At 47.6% G+C, this 15,566-nt stretch overlaps 1 protein-coding gene across 1 annotated transcript; it reads left to right on the top strand.

Annotated features, from left to right (window-relative positions):
- Window positions 1–3,240: 3,240 nt before the first annotated feature.
- ZNF620 (zinc finger protein 620) lies at window positions 3,241–15,200 on the top strand. The gene is made up of 4 exons (XM_047099783.1): window positions 3,241–3,647; window positions 9,704–9,857; window positions 10,474–10,587; window positions 12,748–15,200. Exons 1-4 carry the CDS (start codon window positions 3,624–3,626, stop codon window positions 13,752–13,754), a joined length of 1,299 nt encoding a protein of 432 aa, XP_046955739.1. The 5' UTR covers window positions 3,241–3,623; the 3' UTR covers window positions 13,755–15,200.
- Window positions 15,201–15,566: the final 366 nt, after the last annotated feature.

Genomic DNA, 15,566 nt, shown 5'->3' on the forward strand with positions numbered 1-15,566 from the left:
GAAAAAGTCTTTCTGAGTTGCTGGAATGAGATAGAGATATTGTTGGGTGACATCTGGGCACTGCAATCATTATTGCCACCTGACAGATTCTGGCTGTGTTGCAGGGACCAAAAGGGCCCAGAATGTGTAAACATTCCTTGACATAGAAGTGCACACATTTGTGTGTAAATTCTGATTACCTTACCTTGAGTATGAAAGCATGGCTCACAAAAGATGAGTTCCTCCAACACAGAAGGACCCACTTGAGGCTCCTCTATGTGTAACTTGAGCTGCATCTGTCTGATACACTGGGTATATACCAAGTTCACCTGGTATGCCAGGACCCCGTGAGGCTCTGCTGAGCTGTGCTGCACCTTCTGCTTTCTGTGGTTACCTTATTTCCCATAGGATTTTGTAAAACTTCGCTAGTTAAATCTTCCCTAACCATATGTAAATGTTGCATGAAGCTTTCTCAGGGCATTTGTCATTTGCTAGCTTATAGCAGTGATAATTTGACATCGTTTCCATCAGTTTCAGATTTCTTTTGTCTTTACTTTTTTTGGTATAAATGTTCAGATAAATGGACATTAAATATTCTACATACGCTTTGTAAAATCTTTTTAAAAATTTTTTTATGTTTATTTATTTTTGAAAGAAAGAGGGAGGACTGGTCCACAAGTAGGGGAGGGGCAGAGGGAGAAAGACACACACACACACACACACACACACACACACACACACACGCACACAGAATGTGAAGCAGGCTCCAGAGAGCCCAACGCAGGGCTCCATCTCACGAACTGTGAGATCATGACCTGAGCCTAAGTCAGACACTTAGCCGACTGAGCCACCCAGGTGCTCCTTGTAAAGTCTTAAGTATGTTGTATGTAACGCTTTCCTAAGAAAATGCTAAATGAAGATGTTCACACAGCCATTTTGCAGAGTTATTAATGAAAAGAATGCCTTTTTGTGTTACATCAAATGTTGAAATTATTGTGTTTATCTCAATAAAATTTGTGTTCTGGCATAATTTATAATAGAGCTTAGAAATGTATCAAATCTTTCCCACGGAGATTAATAGTATGATAGTTTGACTTACAATAAGTGCCTTAAGTCTTTTTGTTTTTAAACACATTGCCCTCATAGGGAAGATGCTCTTGTGTTTTTTTTTAAGTTTATTTTTATTTATTTTGAGAGAGAGAGAGAGAGCGAGCGAGCAAGCAGGGGAGGGGCAGAAAGAGGGAGACCTAATTCCCAAGCAGCCTCCGTGCTGTCAGCGCAGAGCCTGATGCAGCGCTCGAACTCACGAACCATGGGATCATGACATGAGCCGAACGCTTAACTGACATCAAGCCAGATGCTTAACTGACAGAGCCACTCAGCTGTCCCTGATCTTGTTTAAAAGTCCTTAATGCAGCCTGGCTGGGTCCAAGGACCCAGCAGGGGTCCCACGGGACCAGCCAAGAGGGTCCTTGGCTTCACCCAGAATGGAAATCAAATGTGAGCCAAGACAAGATGAGAGCAGAGTTTATTGAAGACCACAGAGACAGAGTATAGATACATACAGAGTGTCTGGGTGACTCCAAAAGGAAAGGGAAGGAAAATGAGTCTTGGCTTTGCTTGGAGCCTGGCGTTTTTATCGAAGACAGCTGTCTCGTATACCTGTCTTCTTAGTAATCCAAGGAACAAAGACCAGTATTGAAGTGTCCTCCCTAATTCACTTACGCCCTGGGACCAGGGGTCTTGGTGAGTCATTGGTCCTGGAAAACTTTCACATGACTCCACTTGGTTCTTAGATGTTATCTGTTGTGTTGGAAGACGCCAGAGAAATTAAATCCTTGACCTTTACAAGGAGGACGTACATTGTTCTATAATGCCTGCAATAAGGGAGGGATGTAGGTTGTAACAAGAATAGAAGCAGGAAAAGGAGTGAAAAAGCAGCTTTCACGGGGTCTCTTTAGTTTCCCTGTCTCAGCCTGATCCCAGATCCTTTCCCTGATTCCATGTAGCCATGTGATTCTCCTTCCCCCCACCCCCCAGGCAGAAATCTGGAAGTGCGTTTTCTCAAACTGGTGAACCATAGATGCCCTTCTTTCAGGGACACCATGCAAAGCTGAAGGGGCAGGAATGATCCACCCAGTTCTAGAAAACGGGGATTGTCAAAGGATGCATACTGAATCTCTAGGCTCCTCTCCTTGCTCAGCTTCCAGAATGCTCAAATCATTCCTTCTAATCTTGGAAAACAGGGAATGTAGCCAAGGCTGAAGATCACCTGGCTCCTGGGGTCCCAAACAGACCAGGTTCGGCCACTCACCCACTGACAAAACCCACGGACAGCCTCCAAGAAGAGCTTCTTGAGATAGGGTGGAGACATTTGCTTGGATTGCAAATATGTAATGAAGACCCATCACGAGGCTCTCCCCTTGGCAGGTCTATCTGTGCAGTGGGGTACCCTGACAAGTCTTTGAAGGCTGGCAGGGATCGAGCTATATAAAACATTTAACTTAATATGAGGGACACAGTATTCACAGGGAAGGCTGCTGAGCCATCAACTGAAATCTGTTTCCAGGCGGGGCCTGGAACATACATCCAGGGATAGGGTGGGAAAGGGGTCTAAGGCTAAATGTTAATAGGTGTTTCCCTAAACGGTGCCACATATTGGCAGTCCCAGCAGCACTTGTATCTTCAAAAGCAAAAACACAATTAGAAAACCAAACAACTCGCAAGCACTTGCCGTGTGCCAGGAACTACTATAATTACTTTGCCAACCCACTAACTCACTTAATTATTAAACCTCAAAAGCCCTTTGAAGTCGGTATCACTATCATACCCATTTCGCAGATAAGGAAACAGGTAAAGAAATTTGCTGCTCCTCCCACAGCTAAGAAGTGGTACAGCCAGGTTCGTGGACCTAGGTAGTCAATGCTCTCAACCAACACCCAGTTGGCTGTTGGAAGTGATGGGTCCCACTCTTCCCCCCACTGCAGCGCAGCCACAGAACCCAGGCAGGCTTTGGCACAGGTGGAGCAATGGTCCCTTCAATAGCTGGAAGGGCTGCCAGAGTGGCAAACGCCAAGGAACCCTGGGTGATGCCCCGTCTGTGGCCTGTGCAACTGGTCTGTGGCCCGAGCTGGCTAGACGCCATCTTCCGGAGGAGCTGCCGCGAGGGGGCGCTGCAGGACCCGAGCCTGGAGCCGGTAACTCTGGCTCGACGTTTCCCGGAGTAGAGACCGTGGCGGTGGCCGCCGGGCTGGGGAACCACGGAGACCGGGAAGTTTGCAGCTTCCTAGAGAGGAGGGGAAACGGCCCTACGCGCTTCCGGCGGCGCGGGTCCTAAGCTTTCCCGGGAGCCCTGGCCGACCGCCTTCTCGCGCGTTCCCTGCGTCCGGGGCGCGCGGCGTCAGCGGTCGCCTGGGCTCCGCGTCCCGGGAACGGGCTAACGGGGTCGCATCCCCGCGGAGTTCTTCACTGCTCGGTTCTCCGATCCCTGTGCCTCTGTGGTGAGGGGGGTTCCAGGACGCAGGGAGCCCCCGGCGGACAGACGGCGTTTGCGGGGTGCCCGGCAGCAGCTGTCCTGCCCGTCCTTTATTTTCTCTTCTGTCTCACCTCGAACCCCGAGGGCGTGTGAAACGGGGACCCCAGCCATGCTCCAGATCACGTGGCACCAGGTGAGCGAGCCTCCTCTCCGCCTGTGTCGCTCCCCCCTCTCCCCTGCCGTAACCGGCCCTCCCACCCTCTGATGTCAAGAGAGCAGCTGTCAGCCTGCATCCGGAGCCTGAGTTGTGCAGGTGTTTCGGGACTGGGGTCCTTGGACCCAGCGTGGGTAGAAACGAGACGGGACCCAGAATGTAAAGTCCCAAGAAAGGCTTTATTGGGGCTTATGCTCGAGCGCAGAAGAGCAGCACAAAGGGAAGAATCCTCAGGCTGACTCTCCGAGGAGAGGTCTGGGAGAGTTTTTTAAAGGTACTTCGGTGGGAAGAGGGGGCTGTCTACGCATGTAGAGGCAGGGATTTATTAGCACCTGCGCACTTCAAGGTCATGTTTCTTCACGCATCGCGTGCGTAATGATCGTGTTGAATCTGGGCCCCTGGGCATGATTTTTAGTATTCTAATGAGGGAAAAATCGTGGAAGTTCGGCACTGGGGGTTGGGGGGGTGAGGGGTGGGGGTGGACCTGGCTGGGTTTGCTCCTTAGCTGGTGCTTTGCTCTGCGAGCAAAGTAAAAATAGCCGGTAGGGAGTTCTGCAAGAAAAGCGCTGACAGCCCGCAGGCGGCGGGGACTTTCACAGGTGCACATGGGGCTTGTTCCCAAGGTTCCTTACTGTTTCGCAGGCTTGTATCTTTCATTTGCATCTGTCACCATCGGGTGTGTTTGGACAGGGGAGGATGAGTTGAGAGGGACGGACAGATGAGAAGGCCCAAACGAAGACATGATCAGGATGGAAAAACAAGTGTAGGGGATTGATTGGGATAGGTTTGGCAATCGAGGCTGAAAAGTGGAAATTCATTAAACGGGAAGTTTGCATCATTGCATACAGTGAGGACCCTTTTCACCTCTGTCCACAAATTGAAGTCCTTCCATGGATAAAGTAATTCTAGTATTGTCATTACTTTTTGGTAGATTCTGCTGGATGTTTACATAGACATGCCATCTACAAATGAAGACAATTGTCTTTCTTTCTTTCCTGTCTGGATACCTTTTATTCCTTTTTCTTGCCTAACTGCACTAGCTAGAACCTCCATTTCAATGTTGAGTAGAGGTGGTGAGAGCAGGCATCTTTGTCTTATTCTTGACCTTAGGGTGAAAGCATTCAGTATTTCACTATTAAGAATGATCCTCACCATAGGGTTTGTTTTGTTTTGTTTTCTGTAAATGCCCTTTATCAGATTGAGAAAGTTCTCTTCTATGCCTAGCTTGCTGCAGGAATGGATGTTGAATTTTGACACATGCTTTTCCTATGTTGGTTTAGAGGATTATATGATTTTCCTGTTTTAGTTTCTTAATGTGGCAAATTACATTGATTTTTTTTTTTTTCAAATATTCAACCAACCTTGCACTCCTTGGATAAAAACTACTTGGTCTTGATGTATTATTCTTTGACTATATTTTGGATTCTATTTTGTTAAATTTTTGTGTAGAATTTTTGCCTCTATGTTTGTAAGAGGTATTGATCTTCAGTTTTCTTTTCTTGTAATGTCCTTGTCCCATAGAATGGGAAGTATTTCATCCTTATCAGTATTTTGGAAGAATTTGCATAGAACTGATTACATTTCTTCCTTATGTGTTTGGTAACCAGTGAAATCATCTAGATGTGGAGTTTTCTTTCTGATAAGTTTTAAAGTACAGTTTCAGGGGGCGCCTGGGTGGCTCCGTCGGTTGAGCGTCCGACTTGGGCTCAGGGAATGATCTCACAGCTTGTGAGTTCAAGCCCCGCGTCGGGCTCTGTGCTGACGGCTCAGAGCCTGGAGCCTGCTTCCGATTCTGTGTCTCCCTCTCTCTCTGCCCCTAACCCGCTGGCATTCTGTCTCTGTCGCTCTCAAAAATAAATAAAATGTTACAAAAAAACTTTTAAATACAGTTTCAGTTCCTTTGTAGATATAGGGCTATTCTGTTTCTCCTTGAATGAGTGTTGGTAATTTGTGTCTTTCAAGGAATTTGTCCGTTTTACGTTGTGGACATTGATGGCATAAAGTTGTTCATAATAATTACTATCCTTTTATTATCTGTAGTGGTCACCTTTTTTATAACTAATATTGCTAATTTATTTCTTCTCTTTTTTTTTCTGATTCATCTGACCAGAGATTTAGAAGTTGCATTGATCTTCACAAAGAACTAGTTTTGGTTTTGCTGATTTTCTCTCTTTTTCTGTTTTATGTCACTGATTTCCACTTGGATCTTTATTTTGTTTGTTCTGCTAAGTTTGTGTTAAATTTGTTTTTTCTCTCGATTCTAAAGGTGAAGGTCACCTTTCTCTAGATTTTTTTTTTTTTTTCCAACGTGTATTTATTTTTGGGACAGAGAGAGACAGAGCATGAACGGGGGAGGGGCAGAGAGAGAGGGAGACACAGTATCAGAAACAGGCTCCAGGCTCTGAGCCATCAGCCCAGAGCCCGACGCGGGGCTCGAACTCCCGGACCGCGAGATCGTGACCTGGCTGAAGTCGGACGCTTAACCGACTGCGCCACCCAGGCGCCCCGCCTTTCTCTAGATTCTAAAGGTCACTGGCTCAAGACCTTTTTTTCTTTTTAAATTTTGTAACACAGGCATTTAACACTATAAATTTCTTCCTAAGTACTGTGTTAGCACCATCCTTCATTTCGGTACATTGTGTTTTCATTTTCATTCAGCTCAGAATACTTTCTGAGTTCTTTGTTTTATTCTTCGATCTATGTGTTATTTAGACGTGTGTTATGTAGTTCATAAATATTTGGCAATTTTCCTTGCGTCTCTGTTATTTCTAGTTTATTTATTTATTGCTTTAAAAAATTTTTAATGTTTATTTATTTTTGAGAGGGAGACAGAGGTGAGCAGGGGAGGGGCAGAGAGAGAGGGAGACACAGGATCCGAAGCAGGCTCCAGGCTCTGAGCTGTCAGCACAGAGCCTAGGACGGGCTTGAACTCACAAACTGAACTGTGAGATCATGACCCGAGCTGAAGTTGGACGCTCAACTGACTGAGGCACCCAGGCGCCCCTCTGTTATTTCTAATTTAATTCTGTTGTGGTTAGTGAACACTCTTTGTATGACTTGATCCTTCTGATTTCTTCTTTATAGCCCAGAGTATGGTCTACCTTACAAAAGGTTCCTTGGACACCTGGAAAGAATGTGTATTCTGCCGTTGTGGGTGGGGCGTTCTGTAAATGTCCGTTAAGTCAAGTTGGATAATAGTATTGTTCATGTTTGCTATGTCCTCGTTGAGAGGGGTTATTGAAATTTCCAGTTGCAATTATGGATTTGTCTGTTTCTCTTGCAGGGTCATCAGTTTTTTGCTTCATGTATTTTGACGCTCTGTTGCTAACTGTGTAAACATGTAGGATGGTGGGGGTTTTTGTTTATGCTTTTGTTTTTTAAGTTTTATTTATTTAGGTAGTCTCTATAGCCAACATGGGGCTTGAAGTCACAACCCCGAGATCAAGAGTCGCGTGCTGTCGGGACTGAGCGAGCCAGGAGCCCCGGCATGTAGGATCGTTAGATGCCCTGATTCCTTTATGGTTATGAACGACTGTCTTTCTCTCTTACTATTCTTTGCTCTGAAATCTACATTACCTTAAATTAATATAGCCACTTCAGCTTTTTTTGGCTAGTGTATTTTTTCCCATCTTTTTGCTTTTAATGTATTCCTGTCTTTATTTGTAATATGCATTTCTTAAAGTCAGCGTATAGTAGGCTGACTTTATAATGTTTGCCTATTGGGATGTTTAGATTATTTATGATGTGGTTGGATTTGAGTCTGTCATCTTCGTATTTGTTTTCTAATTGTCCCATCTGTTCTTTGTTCCCTTTACTCCTCTTTTCCCACCTTCTTTTTTTTTAATTTTTTTTTTTTACTTTTATTTATTTTTGAGAGATACAGAGAGACAGAGCACGAGTGGGGGAAGGGCAGAGAGAGAACGAGAGACAGAATCTGAAGCAGGTTCCAGGCTCTGAGCTGTCAGCACAGAGCCCGATGCAGGGCTTGAACCCACAAACTGTGAGACCATGACCTGAGCTGAAGTTGGACACTCAACTGACCGAACCACCCAGGTGCCCTTACTTCCCCAAAATATTCTTTAAAAAAAATTTTTTTTTAAGATTTTATTTTTAAGTAATCTCTACACCCAATGTGGCACTCGAACTTACAACCCTGAGATCAAGAGTCACATGCTCTGCTGACTGAGCCTGCCAGGTGCTCCCCCCCAAAATACCCTTGAGTGTTTTCTGGAATAAAGTTCAATTACTTAGGAATACATTTGATCCTTTTTGGTCTTGATTTTTATGATTTGGTAGTAGGATCTGGAGCGGTCCATGGCCTTAGAAATAATTATTCTCCACGACTGAGGCAAGAGTTTCCTGAGAGCTCTATTCAATAGCCCATGAATTATGGATTTTTTCCAGTGGAAATAGGTACTTTTACTGGCCCTGTGTGAACACCAGGCTTTGTGCCCTTCAGTCTTTTCAGATGAAAAGGGCCCTGGTCATTGTTCCGTTGAGTAGTCTGGGGAACCCCTGCCCATAACCCCCCTGGGTTTGCTTCTCTGTGCAGCTCTCTCCGTGGTGTCCTGTCCTCTAAACTCCCACAGTCTTGGTCTCCTCGGAATCTACCAGGGAAGCTGCTGGGCTTTGCCTCGTTTCCCCTCCCTGTGATGCAGCCTGGAAACCCTTCCAAGACAAGCTTGAGGAATCTTAGGGCTCACCTCTTTATCTCCCATCTCTTGGGGAATGTTGTCCTTCATTGCCATCAGATGTCGCTAACCTGGGAACCTGTTTGACGTAATTTGTGTTGTCTCGGTTTAGGCAGGATGAACCCGATCCCTTTGACTCCATCTGGACGGGAAGCAGACGTTTTCACTCAGCATTTTTAAAAACGTTTTCCCATTTGGGGCGCCCGGCTGGCTCAGTCCGTAGAGCGTGTGACTTGCTCTTGGGGTTGTCAGTTCAAGCCCCACGTTGGGTGTAGGGATTACTTAAAAAAATATATATTTAAAAAATAAACAAAGACTTAAAACAAAAGAAAACGTTTCCCTGTTTGTTTTCGCCGAGTAGTCTGTTGCCATCTCGACTCCCCAGTCCTCTTGTGTGTGTTGTTTTTCCTGCTCTGGAAGCCTTTAGTTTTTTTCTTTTTTTTTTAAATGTTTATTTATTTTGAGAGAAAGAGAGAGGTACAGAGCGAGCAGGGGAGGGGCAGAGAGAGAGGGAGACAGAATCCCAGGCAGGTTTTGCACTGTCCGCATGGAGCCCAGTGCGGGGCTCAAACTCCTGAACCGCGAGATCAGGACCTGAGCTGAAATTGTAAGTGGGACCCTTAACCGACTGAACCGCCCAGGCACCCCTAGGTTGTTTTGTTTTGTTTTGTTTTGCTTTAATGGTCTCATTTTTCCGCGACTGCTCAGTGATACGCCTCTGGGTAGGTATTTTTCATTTACTGCCTTAAGTACTCTGTGGCTCCTCACTCCTCCCTGGTGTTTTTAAATGGATAGAATATGTTATCAAGTTTTAAAAAGCAGAGCACACTTTAAAAATCCTGAGCTCATCTTGGGTTTTGTTTGCTTCCCCCTCTGCTGGCGGTTAAGGTTCAGCTTTCTCTGCTCCTCTAATTTAGCTGCTATTCATCCTTCTGAAATTCTGTTCATGCGCCTAGTCTGTCTGACTCTTCTCCTGCTGGGCCGTTGTGTTATTGTCACTTCAGTGAGATTCGGGAGGGAGTGAAGTGCTATGGGCTGTGTTTATACTGCTGTCCCCTGTGCACGGACACGCAAAACCCCTGGAAGGGAACCGCAGGGGCCGACAGGCACGTAGACCCTGGCCCGGCAGAGTCAGCACAGAGGTGAGCAGGTGAAGGAAGGGCTGTTGGTGGGGAGGACTGCAGGGAGTCCTGGGCTGGCCTGTGGCTGAGGGCAGTGCTGGCCGCCGGCTGCCCCCCGGCTGCCCCCCGCGGGGGGGAGGGGGCCCCCGAGAGCTGTCCTTGGCAATGCCACCTACCCCGTGGGTCTCTGCCCTGATACTTAGGCTCCTCGGCCCTCACACAGGGCTTCAGCAGGAACCTGCTGTCTCAGGAGCCAGTGACCTTTGAGGACGTGGCCGTGTACTTCACGCAGAACGAATGGGTCATCCTGGACCCTTCACAGAGGGCCCTGTACCGGGAGGTGATGCTGGAGAATTATGCAAATGTGGCTTCCCTGGGTAAGGCATCTCTTCTCCTTGCTGTTTTCGCCCTCTGCCCTTTGTGCGTCTGCTTTCTTTCCTCCTTAGACATCACGGCCTCTCTGACCCTCACGGGCAGTTGCTACGAAGGCTGAGCTTTCCCGGAGGCTCGTGGGTGAGGAGAGTTTCGGATTCTCAGGTTTTGGAATCCACTGTCCCTCTGACCCTGGGAAGGGGCTCTGTCCCATGCATGGAGGGAAGGGAGAGCTCAGCAGGGCCCCTGGGCCTCTGTCTTCCAAGTTCTCTGACGAAGATCTGGGACTCCTTCATGTGAGTGGGGGGGAAAGTTTTTTTTAATGTTTATTTATTTTTGCGAGAGAGGAGAGAGAGAGAGAGAGAGAGAGAGCCAGCAGGGGAGGGGCGGAAGAGAGGGAGAGAGAATCCCAAGCAGGCTTTGCACTGTCAGCACAGCACAGAGTTATTCCAGGACTCTGCCCCCCTTTGTGGGAATTTTCTGTCCTCTGAGATGGTGTAGACTGACTTCTCTTCGTTTCCCTCCCTGGCTCGGCGGACGAAGAAAGGTAAAGACAGCCGGGAGGGGATGCTGCTCTCTGATTCCCTTCACCTTTTGTTCCTGTTTCTTTCTCCCGGGCAGCTTTTCTATTCACCAGACCTGTTCTGGTCTCCCAGCTAGAGCGAGGGGAACTGCCATGGGGCCCGGAACCCTGGGAACCTGCGGGCAGGGAAGTCCTCGGAGGCGTCTGTCCAGGTGAGCCTGAGAACCTACCAGCTGCCCATTTTGCTTACTTTCCCATTTCAGTGTGTGCAGAGTGTTTCTTCTCTTGCGCGACTGTTTTCTTTCCTCTGGAATCATTACGTGGGATTCTGTGTTCACAGTGGTAGCCGCCCCCCGCCAGACGAAGGGCCAGTCTCTTCCAAGGAAGGTACGGCTGCGGGATGCCTTTGCGTGTTTGTTTTTGCCTCTCCGCCTCACCGCCTGCCAAGGGATAGCATCTGGCTCGGCAGCTGTTGAACCATGACAGCCCTTTGGGGTCTTGTCTCATGGAAACAGTTAACTTTTCCACCAGTTTGTTTTTGCGGAGACGAGAATGTCAACCACCTTGGAGGGAAAATAGGCTTCTGCGGCCTATCTGGCCGTCCGCAGCTTCAGGATATATTATTTCTATGGGAAAAGTTTTTTTTAATGTTTATTTATTTTTGCGAGAGAGGAGAGAGAGAGAGAGAGAGAGAGAGAGAGCCAGCAGGGGAGGGGCGGAAGAGAGGGAGAGAGAATCCCAAGCAGGCTTTGCACTGTCAGCACAGAGCCCAGTGTGGGGCTTGAAGCCACAAACCGCGAGATCATGACCTGAGCCGAAACCAAGAGGTAGGCGCTCAATGGACTGAGCCACCCAGGCGCCCCACATGTTTTTAAAGTAAACTCCGCACCCAGCTTGGGGCTCAGACTCGCGACCCCAAGAGCAACAGTTGTGTGCTCCGCCGACTGAGCCAAGCAGGCACTCCTCTATGGAAAATGAAATTACGGGTTCCCAAACACCGACGTAAGTAAAAAGAAAAAACAGAATTGTATAATTGAAAAAGTTATTGGAAGATAAAGAAAAATTCGTTTTCCTAATGGGAATGGGAATTCGTTTTCCTAATGGAAGAACGCGGACATCAGCACAACACTCCCCCCCCCCCCGTTTCCCTTGCGTCAGCGGCCACCCGAAGTACGTCACCTTCCCTACACTTAGAAAGACTTTTATTTTAATAGCTGAACTCTCGAAGCAAAACTTGTTACAGAAGAACGGTGGACGACTTCCTCATTTCGAAAGGTGTTGACCCAGGAATTAAAAGTAACAACACACCGTATATTTTGGCCTCTGATACTCCGTTTCACCCCTCCTCCGCCTATTAACATTGGGGGGCTCTTCAGACTTCACAGGGAGTGACCATTAATAATGCCCAGCTCCCCAGCTGCCCTCAGCCTTGTGTTAAGGTTGTGCCCTTTGGGTGTGATCCCAGGACTTCAGGCTCTCTGGGTAAACAGTGTTTTCTAAACTGTTGGCTTCTTGACGCGCGAGTTTGCCCTGGCCCAGTGCTGAAGGCCATGTTAGCCTGCAGAAGGCCTTGGCGGCAGAGGGAAAGTAGCCTTTGGTTTTCTCCGTCTGGTTGGTTTTAGGATTTCACGTTCCTACTGTCGTATTAAACCCTACATACGGCCCATGCAGCATTTTAGGGAGAGCGCAAGAGTCATCACCAGGTCCTGTCCATCCTTAGAAGGGTTCTTCACATGCGCAGCACTCGCCCGTTTTAAAGGCAAGGCTCCACCTCTCCCGTCCTCCCAGCTGCCGTGGGGTTAGCCGGACCCGGTCCCCTCAGTCGCACCGTGGGAGCCTGCTGCTTTGCTAGGGCCAACTTGGTGACAGAGACCACTCTCTTCTCAAAGATTAGGACATGGACAGTGTTGTAAAAGATGAGCAGCCCTTCAGGAATTTCCGTTGCGGGACCCTTTGCAGTTTGAGGTGCTTGGCCTGTCCTTTCTTTGATCTGCTGAATTTCCTCTGACCTCGGGGTCTCTAGGCATCCCTTCTCTGTGTCTGCCCTCTGACCTAACCTGTTCACTTGGGAGAACACCACTGGTCTTCCTGGCCCGCTAGGTCACAGTCTTTGCCGTTCTCTAGTCTTTGTCCTCTTTATGGGAGTGCCTCCCGGCCTCGCTTGCCTCCGCCCGTGGAGTCTTCGTTTCGCCTGTGGCACTCCACTGTGTGCTGATGTTCGGTAGCCATTTTGTGTGCAGGTTAGAAAATGGCCACACAGGGTAGATTAGAACCACTTGGCCCGTTTCCCCTTCGGCACAAGTAGTTTCTTTTTGCGGTATCGGAGGCTGACACTTGTGTGTTTTTGTTTTTGTTTTTGTTTTGTGATACAGAGCTCTGTAGCTCTGAGACCAGAGCTGAGAAGGAAGAGTCGAGCCCAAAGGAACACATTCCCGAAGAAACGGAGTCCCACAGACTGACGTTAGGAGGGCTACCAGGGAACGTTCCCCAGCACCTGGACTTGGGTTGCAGCCTAGAGCAGCAGCCTGGTCACTGCATAGCCAAGAAGACAAAGTCCAAGAGGAGAGCTTTCACAGATGGGCCAACCAGCTGTCGCGAGGCCTACGCCGTGGAGAGCGGGGAGAAGTGTGAGAAGTCTGGGGAAAACGTTAGTGTCAGCACACGAGTCTCTACAGATCAGACTGTTCCCGGTGGTCAGGTATCATACGAATGTAGAAGATGTGGCAGATATTTCAGTCGAGTGGCGGATTTTCAGGGATGTCACGCCGACGAAAGGTCTTTTAAATGCAAAGAATGTGGAAAAGCCTTCAGATATAACTCATTACTTATTCGGCATCAGGTAATTCACACTGGAAAGAAACCATTTAAATGTAAAGAATGTGGGAAGGGCTTAAGTTCGGACACGGCCTTGATTCAGCATCAGAGAATCCACACTGGAGAAAAGCCCTATGAATGTAAGGAGTGCGGCAAGGCCTTCATCAGCAGCTCCGTCTTCCTCCAGCACCAGAGGTTCCACACGGGGGAGAAGCTCTATGAATGTCATGAATGTTGGAAGACTTTCAGTTGTAGCTCCAGCTTTATCGTCCACCAGCGAGTGCACACCGGGGAGAGACACTACGAATGTAAAGAGTGTGGGAAACGATTGAGTTCCCCCACAGCCTTGACTCAGCATCAGCGCATTCACACCGGGGAGAAGCCTTTCGAATGTAAGGAGTGTGGGAAGGCCTTCAGTCAGAAAATCACCCTGGTCCAGCATGAGCGGGTTCACACTGGTGAGAAACCGTACGAGTGCGAGGTGTGTGGGAAAACCTTCAGCTGGTGTGGGCGATTCACCCTGCATCGGAAACTACACACGCAGAAGGTACCCGTGCAAGAGTAGGGCTGTCCGCAGCTGTGGGCGCCGTGCCTCCTTGTTTCTCCCCACTCTCATGCTCTTCGTCAGTACGCTCTTGACAGCGAGAAAAGAAACAAACCGCTAAGTCACGAGTGTACGAGGACGGGTAACTGGCTGATACCTCGCGGGGTTAGTGGTGTCACTGAGTGTCCCGCGAGATGGATGAGGGAGGTGTGGGAGGACCTCCATCAGAGAACACCACTGTGAATTATCAAGAGTCCAGGCTTAAAGAGGAGACGGCAAAAAGTTTCTAGAGAAAACAAAAGACCGGGAATGTGAATGCATTGGATTTCATAACAGCAGTCTTGAAAGTTAGAGGACCACGGAGTAGGCCTTCAAAATTCAAAGGGAAAATAACTTCCACCCAGAATTCAGTATCCCCAAGTGTGAGTTTGGTATAAGGTATTTCAGACCTTTTAGATTTGGAACGTTTATGTCCCATGCATCCCTTCTCAGGTGTGCGACAGCAAACAAGGGGTCACTCAGAAAAGAAATGGACACCCTGTCAGTGTCTTTATATTAGGAGTCCCCTAAACTCAGAAACAGAGGGCCCTTGTCCCCGTGGAACCATGTGCACGGTGGAGGACATTCCTAGTAGGGTGCACATTTTCAGAGACCTACCTCGGGTGCAGGCCCACCCACACTGCTTACTCGTCAGTTACTTGTCACTACTCAGTTGCAGCCTGTGCCTTTGCAAAAGTTGGGGTGTATGTACCCTTTGAGTCAGATGCAAGGCCCTATTTATCATAAACTCATCTATCTCATCGCTGTTCTGTATCATGGAAAAAGTGACCATTGTTTTGTGTTACGTGTGGAAACAAGGTGAGGTGTCCATGTGTTCTGTTGTAGCATCCCTCTTTTGCAAGCCGCTTGACTTTACCCGATGCGGGAAGCAGAGTAGTGGGTAACAACACCGAGACGGGCCGGCTTTGTTCGGAGTCTTGGTGAAGTTACAGACCCAACTAGTTTCCTTAGTAAAATCTGCTGACAGTCTACCTCAGAGGTTTGTGTTGAGGATTCACTGCATTAATACATGTCGGAGTGCTTAGAACAAGGACTTGAACGTAATGAACAAAAGTGTTATTTATTATCATGATATCATTGCCGAGCTTTGCCGTCCGTGTGCACCAGTGAAGCCGTCACCATAGTCAGGATAATAAACAGCCATAACCCCCCAAACATTGCTGATGCCCCTCTCCTAGCTTCCACAGCAGTTGCTGATCCGCTGTCACTTTGGATGAGTTTTGCTTCTCTAGGATTTTATATAAACAACGTATTGTATGTACTCTTACTTTTGGCCTGGTGTCTTTCACTCAGCATAATTATCTTGAGTCACCCATGTTGCATATGTGTTGTATCAGTGGTTATTTTCTTTCTTTCTTTCTTTCTTTCTTTCTTTCTTTCTTTCTTTCTTTCCTTTTCTGTCTTTTTCTGTCTCTCTTTCCCTCTCTCTTTCCCTCTTTATCTCTCCCCCTCTCCCTCCCTCCCCCTTCCTTCCTTCCTTCCTTCCTTCCTTCCTTCCTTCCTGGCAGTATTACACTATAGATATACAAAAATTTGTCCATTTATCTCTTGATCACCATTTGGGCTGTTTCCAGTTTTGGGTTATTATAAATAAAGCTGCTATGAACATTTGTGTTTTAAGTCTTTGTAATGACATATGCTTTTATTTCTCTTGGGTAAGTAAGAGTAGTGGAATGCCTGGGTCATAAGGTAAGTATATATTTACATTTTAAGCATCTTCAGAACTGTTGTGCAAAGAAGATGTATCATTTTATATCCCTGCCAGCATTGTAT

Source organism: Lynx rufus, unplaced genomic scaffold (assembly GCF_022079265.1).
Source record: "Lynx rufus isolate CCGP_SWC_20201006 ecotype Redwood Valley unplaced genomic scaffold, mLynRuf1.p SCAF_5, whole genome shotgun sequence".
Taxonomy (NCBI): Eukaryota; Metazoa; Chordata; class Mammalia; order Carnivora; family Felidae; genus Lynx; species Lynx rufus.